Genomic DNA, 12343 nt, shown 5'->3' with positions numbered 1-12343 from the left:
TTTCCGCTTCATGCAACAATACTATCTCATACAGAAGGTAACCTTGAGATCTAATACCTTGAAGTGACGGAAACACTTTTTTGCTGTGTGAGTGACAAAGAGGCTTTGTGGTCTCCCTCTTTCTCCTTGGAGATCTCCAAAAACTGCCTGGGCATGGACCTGTGCAGCCTGCTCTGAGTGCCCCTACTTGGGCAGGGGTTGGAGCAGGTGAGCCCAGAGGGCCCTGCCATCCTTAACCTTCCTGTGATTCTGTGAAGCGCCTTCCAATCTGCTTTGTAGTACTGGTATTGCAAGGTCCTTGAGTCACTGAAATTCCCTCTCTCTTCTCAGAAAAGGTGGTATGTCTCAGGCCACTATATGGAAGGAGCTGAAGAAAGACTGTCATTTATTCTAACAACATACTCTGCTCATTGGAACTAAAATTAAGTTAGCATAGCTTTAGCACAGTTTCATTTTCCATGTTTCAGCACTTCATGGTTCACAACATAATCTTGGTGTATGATAGGCACAACTGACCCAAAACACCATATGTAAAACTTGTCAAGTTCTTTGGTAGTAGCATATCCATCTTTCACAGCTATCATATGACATAAAACTGTGCAGAAAAAAGACAGCAGTCACATTGCAGAATTTAAGATTGACAGCAATCCTATCTGCAACAGACTAATCCAAAGCCAACTCTATAATTACTGTAGAGAAACCTATGTTCTCTAACCTGGGACATGATACATGAAAATTATTGAGATTTATATTTCAGTGCTAGTTGGCAGACATTTTAATAGACTATATACATTAGATGTCATTTGACATTTGCCTCCTCTCCAGCAGCCACAAAAAATTTGAACAAATCATTGCTCATTGCCAAAAGTCTGAGTATGTGAACAGCATTGAGGTACAGCAGGGACTCTGAAAGTGATAACTTCTTCAATCTCAATATCCAGAAACAAATATCCTAAGGTAAAAAGAACTGCCAAACACACTCACCTTCCAAATCCTTTTTATTTGTAGAACTAAACTGAGTTGCTTTCAAAGAACACTGCCATGTAAAATATACATCCCCTTGGGATATTTTCACAGGAATTCTAACTGAAATCAGGTCTTCTTCCCCCAAATTGTGCTCAAGGTTATTTTTTCCCTTCCTCAAATACTAACAGCTGTTTTAATAACAGTAAGAATTTCTGATTTATCTGTGCTTGTCAAGACCACTAAGAACATTAGGTTGGATGTTAGGAAGAACTTCTTTACCGAAAGGGTTGTGAGGCATTGGAACAAGCTGCCCAGGGAAGTGGTGGAGTCACCATCCCTGGAAGTCTTCAAAAGACGTTTAGATGTAGAGCTTAGGGATATGGTTTAGTGGGGACTGCTAGCATTAGGTCAGAGGTTGGACTTGATGATCTTGAGGTCTCTTCCAACCTAGAAATTCTGGGATTCTGTGATTCTGTGAACATACAAAGCTGCATTTTCCACGTGGTATCTTTTTAAAAGTAAGATCTCAGGTTGTAGAAAGGCATTAGGAGACTTAACAAACTAATCCTCCCCCACATACCTTGATTTCTGTCATAATTTCCTGACCTAAGACAGTAAGAACAAGGTGATAATTCTGAAAACATCAAGATAAATAAAATGATTCAGCTTAAGGATCTGAAATTTATTTCTCTAGTCATTTCTCCATATGTCATTGATTGATGCAGGATTGTCTCCTGCTGTGCATTCACAAGTGCTTTTCCCAGTCCAGTTTTTAAGACTCAAGCCATGGTGAACTCCCTTCCTCTTAGAAATTATTATACAGCTGAATAGACTGTGGTGTTTGGAGGCTTTCCCGCTATTAGCGAAGCTCACAACTATGTAATGTAAAATCTGCAGCTATAGATTATAGTATTTCTGATCCTATATAATGTACGTATCTGATCCACAGATGTATGTATCAAGATGGACTTAACAGATGTGCGTATCTTGTCCTTTTCACTTGAGAACTCTCTGATCATTATACATACATTTTAGTGCAAAAACTCTTCTTCTCCACAGTGTGTAATTATATTCAACAGTACAGTAGAGGGCCATCTGGTTTCTTGATCCTCTTCTGAAGCCTCAGCTACTACAAACAGTTCACCATTGTAAAGGCTCTGAATTGTAAACAAAACAGTATTGCTGGAATAGGAAAGTCAGAAAGATACCTAGCTCAAACAAACCACAGCAGGGCTTTTACACTTATCAGTTGGATTGACTTCATTTTCTTGACCGCAAATTAAAAGGTACAACCTACTTTTTCTGGTGGGTTTTCAGAGTTCAGTGTAAACAGAAGCACAGAGTAATTGCTGCTACAGATGTAAATATCTGTATGGAGGTGAAAAGTTTGTCTTAGGAAGATTCACCCACCGTAACCTGAGCCTACCTAAGAGCTAACTAATCCTTTCCAAGTTTTTTTCTCTGTAATGATTATAAAGAAAGGCTACATCAGCTAGGTTCCTAGCATGTACGTTTCAGTGATGAATCAAAAGCACAATCTAATCCTAAATATCTCAAATCACTGTGACACAAAAAGCCTGTCAAATGAACTTACCTGGAGTTGTAATAGTATCAGATATTGGCTAGAAAAAACAAAGTCCCTTTGCTAAATGTCTTCTTCCTTGAATTTATTTCATTTTGTATCTTTTTTATCCACTTGAGCCAGATGATATAGATGATTCTTATCCATAAATTGTTTGCAGTGTAAATACAATATCAGTAACACATGTCTTCTGGGATTTATGGTTTACAGCGCTAATGTAGTTACATTCATTCAATGTAATACTCATTTCATTAAAAACAAGTGTTTTTTTTCACATGAATGTAGCTCTTGTATATAAACAGTTTTGTAAGAGTTGAAATTTCATATGTAATAAAGGAATTTAAATTTTATTTATTATATTTCCAGTACACCAATATGAAAGTACACGGAAACTGGAGAAAACGTCTCAAAGTTATTAGATCTTTTATTTTTGACATACCTCCAATGTGTCTCCATCTATTTCCCCTTCTAGTTCCAAAGTACTGCCAACTGCATCTGACAAAATTTCCTTCACCAACCCACAGAATCTAAAAGAGCAATAAATAGCACAGGATCAAAGAAAGATATCCTTTCAGGAAGAGATTAAACAGATTCTTCACAACGTGGGCTTTACGTACAAGCAAATAAACAAACTGAATAATGTATTCAGGCATGGGCTTTTTTCATTATTTACTTTTGCCATACTTAAAATGAGGAAGAACATCAAGTACACTTTGAAAAGCTTAACTATTTATAAAATTTTATTTAATATATCAGAACCATTTTTTTTATCGTAATTGCATATTAAAACCTTGGTACATCCAACAAATATTTTTGCTGTACACTTTCATGGAAGGTGCTTAATATGGCCTTGTCTTTACAAATGTAACTAGGGAAAAAGTTAAGATACTCAAAAATTAAGTATTGATTTTCACTGATTCAGTGCAGTATTGCATTCATGACATTAGATTTGGTGGTTCTTTTTCTGGATTGTGATGAGAATTCTATTACTTTCAGCTTAATTTAAATGTTCCCATGGACTTTGGTTGCAAGTATCATTCCATACTATTTCTGAAAATCGGATTTGGTCATTCTAGACAGGCATCTAGAAAGACAACAACACAAAGCAAGTAACGTATTTTGAAAAACAGAATCTTAACTGATTTCATCTAGTTCTCTGGGATGGAAAACCTTAAGCACAAGACCACGTTTTCCTGTAGTCCCTTGTGTGAACTGCTAACTCTTGTTTTGTTTTCCAAATTCCATAACAAATGGTTAGAAATCATTAAAAGTGAACATTAGACATTCATTACACCTGTTTCATTGACTAACAGAGACACATTTCTGGGACAGACTCCTGCTGAGCACTTAAAAAGGCATAAAAAAAAAAAGTGACAATGCTTCACAAACTGTGATGCCAAATTAACGAACAGGTAAAAATAATGTTGTTATTTCCTATCTTTTAAGCTCTGCACTCCATAGAGTTAATAATTTTCTTTAATCTTAATTTATTCTGTGTAATACATAATAATTATTGTAAGAAAAGTAAATATACAATCAATCCTCAAATACTGGGTATTAACAGATCGCTCCTACTTCATTCAGAAGGCCCATATGCCAAACATTCATCCCCAGAAAGAATCCGGTCTGTAAAGATTTAGGTCTGAAATTCAGTTAGCATTCCTACTGTTCAGAGGCAATATAATGATTATCAGAAAATATCTGAACGCATGGCAAACCATAACAGGTATCCATGACACAACACAAGGTCGAATTTCCAGTACATCTAGTTGTTCTTACCTAAATCAAACTGAACAGGTACATAAGGGAATCTAAATCAATGTAGTGCCTTAAGTGACATGGCCACAAGACAGAAAAAATGGATAATAACTATAAATCAGAATAAGCTACTTTAACTTAAACTGACCAGAACCAGCTGACAAGTGTAATGGGACATTGCTCTCATAATCTTATATATTACCGAATTTAGTTCATTGATTTTTAATCAAGAAAAATAAATTAAGAAAGTAAAAGAAAATAATTATTTTCTTGAGCAAAATTGTCAGCTTTCATCCTTTACTAAACTAATTATATTCAGGACAGACTTTGCATGCAATACCCATACAAACGGAACTCACCTACTACATTGGTTTTCTGTAGAAAAGTAGATTTGAAAATCATCAGAGTTGTCATGGACATAAAGAAAACAACATCGTTCATCGAACTTGGAAATACTGTAAAAATTAACATTAAAAAAAGATTATTTTGGATGTAACCATTAGAAGAAACAGAGCAAGGCGAAAGTTTTTGTTTGTTTTTATTAAGAACTCTTAACAGACTTCTTTTTCATAGTTCATGACTTCAGAGAGGCTGTTTACAATTATATTTGTTTTCACTACATTTAGATACTGTGAGTTTATTTGTATATCCTAGAGTCTAAATTCCTACCCACAGTTTGATGAATAACTTAGCTACTGCTTATTTTGGTAAAATACTGATTTATCTGAAGTGTTTTCAGGTTTGTTTGTTGTTCTTCTCCCCTTCCATTTTTACACAGTTCCGTTGGATTTCTTGGTATTTTCCTATACCTCTATGGAAAGTGAATCACTTTGACACCAATCCAGCTATCAGGAAAGCTTTTATTTTAAGCCTGACAAATATTTCATATTTTTATACTTCCATTACTCTTATAGTAAGACTGAACTGCAAAATACAGTGTAGCAGATCATTCACATTATATATTCTTATGGCCTTAATGGTAAGAAACAAGTTTCAGGATGACCAATATTTACTCCAAACTGTAGCAATAATTCAGACGAAGTGATTATTTATTGCATATTGTGTCTTTCCAGTGTTATATCTAGCCCATCTAAATGCATTGAAGCTAAAAGTGAAGAGGCCATAAAACATAATATCAATATGAAAATAAATCTAGGAATGAACCTCTTATAATTCCAAACACTTCAGTATCATTCTGCATAAATACCAAGTTATGATTGCCAAGGTACTGTCATTATTTTTGTGCATAAAATGAATATAATAATTTGATTCTTTCCTGATCTGACTAATCAAACTCTTTCATATCTTGCCTAGCCTGTGTTAAGCCAGTTAAAATACATGACAACAGACCATAGTAAAGGTGCATAATGTTGTAAGACCAATTTGCTGTAGCATTGTTTGGGGCTACAACGACTTGTTCCAAAAAAAATTAGAATTTTGCCAGAAGATTTTTTTTCAGAAATATTTGAAAATACACTATGTCATTCTGTAACTTGGTTCTGATATAGCAATTCCTAGTCTAGCAAGGCAGATTAGCACATACCTGACCTGAGAACTAAGTGGCAAAGCAAGATGATCCTTCCATGAGCAAATACAGGACAGACAAGACAGTAACTAAATACTGTATTATAAACAGTGTTATATGTGCAGTATGTAAGATGAACTGGGTAGCATAAATACAACACCAGAGTTTAGACAGAGTATAAGTTAATCAAAACCACAAACTTTTTTACACTAAAATAAATGCAATTTCAAAATTATTACAATTGTAAACTGTCATATACAAAGCAAACATTCAGATCCACTAAATATAAAAGGATTGCTTCTTTAAACTTTGTAATCCCCAGGAGAGATTAAGAATCAAAGCAAATGAATTGCTTGTCTCCCCTTAATTAGTAGTTATCTTTCTCAGACATGATTAATTTGTGTGATGTGTTGCCTGAAGGTGATTAATGTGTTCCAGAAATGTTATGCTGCTTTATGCTCAGTCAGCTCCACAGTCTTTAATAATGGTAACTCCGCATCCACTCACCCTGCACTGCAGTAGCAAAATAAAACATCGCAAATAGCAAAGGTATGATAGAACCTATGTCCAAATCCACAATTAAGGCTTTCATAGCAATTACCACTCACCATATTCAGATATCTTTCATTAAGCTAATTAGCTTAAGAATGATATTCAAGTTCACAGAAGACAAACTTGGGACCTATTTAAATTTAAATTTAAATATTTAAATTTAGGTGCTTATTGTCAAAACTGAGGTCCAGAAAAACTCTGCTTTGAGAACTACAGAACTCATTAAGTATGTAAATTTATGCTTGTACTTCAGTTATAAAGTTTTTCAAGCACTTAAGCTTATGCACTTCCATAAGTGGACCAAGCCAAGAGCTATTTATGTCCCTGGAAAGGAATGACCCACCAACACACTGACTCACAAACTCGAGCAGAAGGCAAAGGCCCATCTCATGTTCCATGTGCTTAAAGTTACTCTGGTTCTAAGCTACAGCCTGCAAAATACGGACAGAGAACAAGAACACCATAGACACAGCCAGGCTGTACAGGTAGGTTTCATTTTGTTTTCTCTCCTGATTCACTCTAATTTTTCTGCCAGCAAAGTAGCCCAACTTTGGAAAATGTATAAAAGCTTAGCTCAAGTTTAAAAAAGCAACTACATAATTGAAAATAGGAACTCTACAAGAGACTACAGAGACACAAATTAGACGAGTATTCTTATGAGAAACATACAGCTCTGACCATGCATGGAAAGGCAAACCCTTCTCTATTGACATTTCAAGCCAGGCTGGACAGAAGAAACTTTTATACTAGGTAATCTCTGCAAAGCAGAGATTTAAGGCAGAATTCAGATTTCCCACTTAAGGAAAACATAAAACATACATTAAAAAAAAAAAAAAAAAAAAAAAAAAAACTGTTTTCAGACATACCAACCTTATTCCCCTTATGGAAGAAGCTGTAAAATTCCATTCATGGATCTGTTTCTGTGAAGAATGAAGCTATATCAGATTAATACAGACACTATTTAAACTTAATATTGAAAACAAAGTCATAGCATGGTGAGCAAAATAAAGTTTTTCTAGCATATCTCTTCCATTCTTTCTTCCTTCTTTCCTTTTTTCTTTTCTTCAACTTGCACATGAGACTGATGGTCAGAGAAAGACCATATGTTGCTGTTTCACTTATTTGAAGAAAAACGAATACAAACAGTGCAGGATGAAAGTAAAGGGAAAATTTCCTCATGAAAAATTAAATTTGAATAACAAATCTTGAAGTAAAATTTACCAAACATTATGTTTTGACTCAAACCATAATTTTTTCATGTAAAGCAGACTAAGAACTACTCTTATCCAGTCTCAGAGGGAAAGAAAACTTCATACTTCTTCCTAAAAGGTATTGAGCCAACAGGTATGGCTCAGGTAGCATGCATGGAGCAAAAAAAAGGAAGGACAATTTATGCCTAGGAAGATAGCCCTCCATAAATCTCCAGTTAAATCTCCAGTAGCTGCATCATATTTAGCATCACCAAATATCGATCAAGAATTTGTTTCATAAAGCATAGTTACGTCACGTTACATTCACTCAAAGCAGTAAGTAGTATGTTATTCTTGAAAAGACATTCACAGATCCTGGTAACTATATGATTGCCTGTTGCTCTAATATGCCTCTCTTCCACGCTTTGTCTCTCTACATTTTTAGTCTGTCCTCCACCTACATTGTTCTGACATTAAGGGGTGGTCAAATACTTTCCAAGGTGAAACTGAAATTATTTCAAATTCTTAAGAGATTATACTGTTCATACTCTTTTCCCAATCTTGTAATCTCCAATAATCCAAGACACCAAATATTTAATCTCTTGACATTTATTTGTCCTAGGCTGCCAATTTTTTCTAGTTTCTAATATTATAACTGTAGAAACTTTAAAAATTCTAAAAGAGTCTTTAAAAAATCTACACAGTACTGGTCTTTACTTTTTATCTAGCTTTGAGCTCCATTCCAATAAAAAACACATGATTCTAATGAGAAATATGAGAAAAACAAATAACCCAAGCACTTCTAAGAGTCACAGTCAAGTGACTCAGGTCAAAAGCACCTGAGTTCTAATCCTAGTACTTCCCTTTTGTTTTCCTTGTGAAAAGTCAATTTTCACATTGACACAAGAAAGAAATTGAGACGTGTTTCACAGAAACATAGCAGACTTTAAATGACTATAAAGCACTCCAAAAATCTAAATGTGAATAAAGTGACTTAATCACAATGAATCAGAATACATGAAATGCATCTGCTGGTAGTTTTTACCATTTCAGTGGGAGAGACGTGCCACAAAGAAAGAGATCTTTCATCTGCTTCATTGTTGATTGAAACATATGCAGGCTGGTAGACTTTAGTTGGTTCTATCACCAAAACCTGGAGAGAGAGAACATTTTTCCTTAATAAAACAGTAGCCAGTACACGACAGCATATTTAGAAACAAAACTAATGCTCTGGTATAGACAATGCATAACCACAAAGTAAGGCCTAAAAAATTTCCAGGGGGAAAGAAAAAGAGAAGGCAGGGCAGGAAAAGATCGTGTTCCTGTGTACAACTAAACAGTATGATAATTATTTATGTTAGGAGACTTTGAAGTACTTCTTAGAATGATTTTAGGGTGCTGGGTTAAATGTTTTTAAAAAATGAAAGATTAACTGAATATAGGAGTTTTGTTCATGCAATGAAATAACAGACAGTTAAGCATGTAATTATTGTGTTTAGAGTCTTCCAATTCTGGTTATATCCTATCCAGAAACATAAGACAAAGAAAATTTGTTTGGACATAACATCTTACTGGAAATCTCAGTCCATTAGTTGTTTCTTTCGTTGCCTCAAAAATTATATCTAGCCAGAAAGTCAATCTTTCTTGTCTAGGAGAATGTTCTATGGTGAGTTTCTTGAAACGCTGAATTAACATCAGATTCTGAACTAATGATTTCAAGTACCTAGAATGTATTGAATTAGTGAGTTAACAGAGAGAAAACAGAATTTGACTAGATTCTAAGAACACTTAACTGGCTTACACAATGAAAAAAATTAATTTCAAATGTAATCCGAAGCAAAATTAAATGTACTCTAAAAGCTACCATGATGGAAATGTTTTTGCTGATTTGTACATATTTCTGGAAGAATAGCTACTTTAGTCTAGAACTTGAGGCATAAACTCATTTGGACATTCATGAACAATATCTTATTGCAAAAAGGTACAGTTACATGAGTAGTTACATGGTGGTTAGACAAGATATTATGAGCTAGAAGATGGCAGAGGACAGAACAACAGCTATCTAAACTGAAAAGAACTGTTTAACAAGGAACCATCACTAATTTCTAAGTTCTTTCCTATAAAACACACTTGAATGGGATCTAAAGCCAATAATGATAGTTAATTTCTTACAATTTCCCTTCTTCCTTTCCCAGAATAAAAGAACAGGGTATGAAGTCAGAGTTACAAAAAATCTGAGATGGAAAAATCCAGTTAAGTTATCCAAGTGTCTACAAAACGGTTTTACTCTTTGTATTTCCCAGAGCTGGGTACTTGCACTATAGCCTTCTACTACATACCATACTGGAGGTTTCAGCTTAAAAAGTTTCTCTGCTGCTTGTACTGCTTTACTAACATCGTTAGCCAGCATGCTCACACTGAAGAACTGTCCCACGTCCCAGTAATTGTTCATTTTTTCTAGGCTTCCTTTTCTTCCCAGTAAGCTGTTTAGTCGTACACCTGTAAAATTTAAATTGAAACATTTTTTATCAATAAAATACTGAGAAATCTATCAGCAAAAGTCTAATAAGACTTCAGCAATAGTGATAAAAATAGTGATTAGTGATTCAGCATTAGTGATAAAAATTAAGAGGTACAAGGGTCCACCACTCAATATTGCTCAATACAGAGGATAAACCAGAAAATAACAATCCCAATATGGTTCAAATAGCCAGAACTCCCACCACACGTGGTGCTGAAATATCTCTTGTGCTGTTATATTGGGTTTACATGGCAAGGTTTTGGTAGCAGCAGTTCTGCAGGGGTGGCCTCTGTAAAGAGTCCAGCAGCTGCACCATGTCAGATAAGGGCCAGTTTCAGCCAGCTCCAAAAGGGATATACTTCTGCTGAGATGAACCAATAAGTGATGTTGGTTGTGCCTCTGAGAGAGCAGAATTCAGAAAACGAAAAGCAAAAATAATACTATGGCACAACAGCAGCTGGGAGAGTGAGGAGTGAGAAGCAGCCCTGCAGCCCCCCAGGTGAGTGCAGCAGGAGGGCAGGAGGTGCTCCAGGCAGGCAGCAGCAGTTCCCCTGCAGCCTGTGCAGGGAGAGGCCCCTGGTGGAGCAGGCTGTCCCCCTGCAGCCCATGGGTCCCACATGGAGCAGATCTCCACGCTGCAGCCCCCCCATGGGTGGAGGAGTCCCCAGTGGAGCAGGTGGATGTGGCCTGGAGGAGGCTGCGGCCCATGGAGAGCCCCATGGATGGAGGGGAAAGTGTTTGTAGTTTGCGTTTAGTTTCTCACTGGTCTTGCTTTTTAGTAATAGGTAATAAATTACATTAAACTCCCTACGTTGAGACTGTTCTGCCCATGATTATAATTGTGGAGTAATCTCCCTGTCCATATCTCAACCCTTGAGCCCTTTTCATTGTATTTTCTATAAACATTTTGTTTTTTGCATAGAGAGAGGGTCAGAAAATATGTCTGTTGCAGTGTATTTGGATGCCTACCTATTTTTCTCAGTTCCATTGAGCTTTCAAATTGTTGTCCTGCAACAAGTAGCAAAACTGCAAGGTTAATTCCAGAATACAGAGTTGACTGGAGTTCAAATCCTTTGCGATACCTGCAGAGAAAAGTCAGAGCTCACATCTCACTGCACAAGAGAACAGAAATACTGCAAAGTTTTGGTATCTCTTTTAAGCTATTAATTTACTGGAAAGACTTTATGGCTAGTTTGTCTTAAGTGAGAAAGAAAAAATTGCTTAGTATTATGACCTGCCATCTTCTGTAATTTTGCGAAAATAAAACTTAAACTGGTTACTGCAAAACTCTCAAATGCAATAGAACATAATTTTATTATACTATTCACATGAGAAAAGCAATAGAAGTGTTAGTTCAAGTTTTACAAAAAGGCTCCTAGCCCTTTGTTTTAAAGCTTTGTATTCATTAGTGGTAACTGAGGTACAACTGACAAAGGCTGAATACATGCCACTAGGTGATGTAGCATCAAGAGATTGATCTGAAGTCTGTAAATTCTCTACTACCCATCCACGTTGCACTAATCACATTGAGGTGATTTGGGGGAAAAATGAGAGAAACAGAGAGACAGATATTTTTACAATTACAATTCAAACCCACATTGCTCATTTTTTTGTACTCAGCAGTAGCTTGTATGATTATATAAACAAACATACATAAACAGTATGATAGTGAGAGCATGTCTTAAGAAAATTCATAATGTAGTTCATCAATATTGTTCCTTATACACAGGTAGATCTTTGCATTTCCTAGAGCTCCAAGGTGGAAATCATCCTTGCACAGAGGACCAGTGTAAGTCCCATGACCTCACTTGCACTTCATTTTGGCCTTGAAGCAGATTAATTGTCTATTTTTTCTGCAAAAAAAGTGGGTGTATCACTCTATATTCATAATAGTCTACAAAGAGAAGCAAGGAAATGTATCCAAATATCTGGTGCTTAGTAAATCATTTACTCAAATTGGGCTATTAAAAACAAGGAAACAAAGAACATTTGAACTTCTAATTCATGCAGCTTTGCTTTTCATAACCATAAAAGTCTGAAGAAGTTTTTAAACACATATATTTCTTTTTCAGTTACCATTCAATGGCATGATCTCGACTATTGGTATCTTTACAGTCAGAATCGAGAAACATATCCTTGTAGATCCTCCCACATAAGCAAAACATATCTGGAGCAGGGTGATCACATGTCTGCAGGACTTGAAGCATGACTTGCAGTGCCTTTTCCCTGTCACCCGCATTATTTCTTCT

General features: G+C 35.8%; 1 protein-coding gene across 1 annotated transcript in view; it reads right to left on the bottom strand.

Moving 5' to 3' along the window:
• Positions 1–12343, bottom strand: part of MAP3K15 (mitogen-activated protein kinase kinase kinase 15) — an 83530-nt gene that overhangs the window by 19324 nt on the left and 51863 nt on the right. Inside the window, exons 9-16 of the mRNA XM_032198229.1 lie at positions 12171–12341; positions 11064–11176; positions 9913–10072; positions 9146–9296; positions 8619–8726; positions 7254–7303; positions 4666–4761; positions 2988–3075 (exon numbers count right to left, since the gene is read on the bottom strand). Of these exons, the coding sequence (XP_032054120.1) occupies positions 2988–3075; positions 4666–4761; positions 7254–7303; positions 8619–8726; positions 9146–9296; positions 9913–10072; positions 11064–11176; positions 12171–12341 (937 nt within the window). The remainder of the gene's footprint in view (positions 1–2987; positions 3076–4665; positions 4762–7253; positions 7304–8618; positions 8727–9145; positions 9297–9912; positions 10073–11063; positions 11177–12170; positions 12342–12343) is intronic.

The sequence above is a fragment of the Aythya fuligula genome, chromosome 1 (genome assembly GCF_009819795.1).
Source record: "Aythya fuligula isolate bAytFul2 chromosome 1, bAytFul2.pri, whole genome shotgun sequence".
NCBI classification, from domain to species: domain Eukaryota; kingdom Metazoa; phylum Chordata; class Aves; order Anseriformes; family Anatidae; genus Aythya; species Aythya fuligula.
The sequence above is the reverse complement of the archived record's forward strand: the minus strand, read 5'-3'. Positions and strand labels throughout refer to the sequence as shown.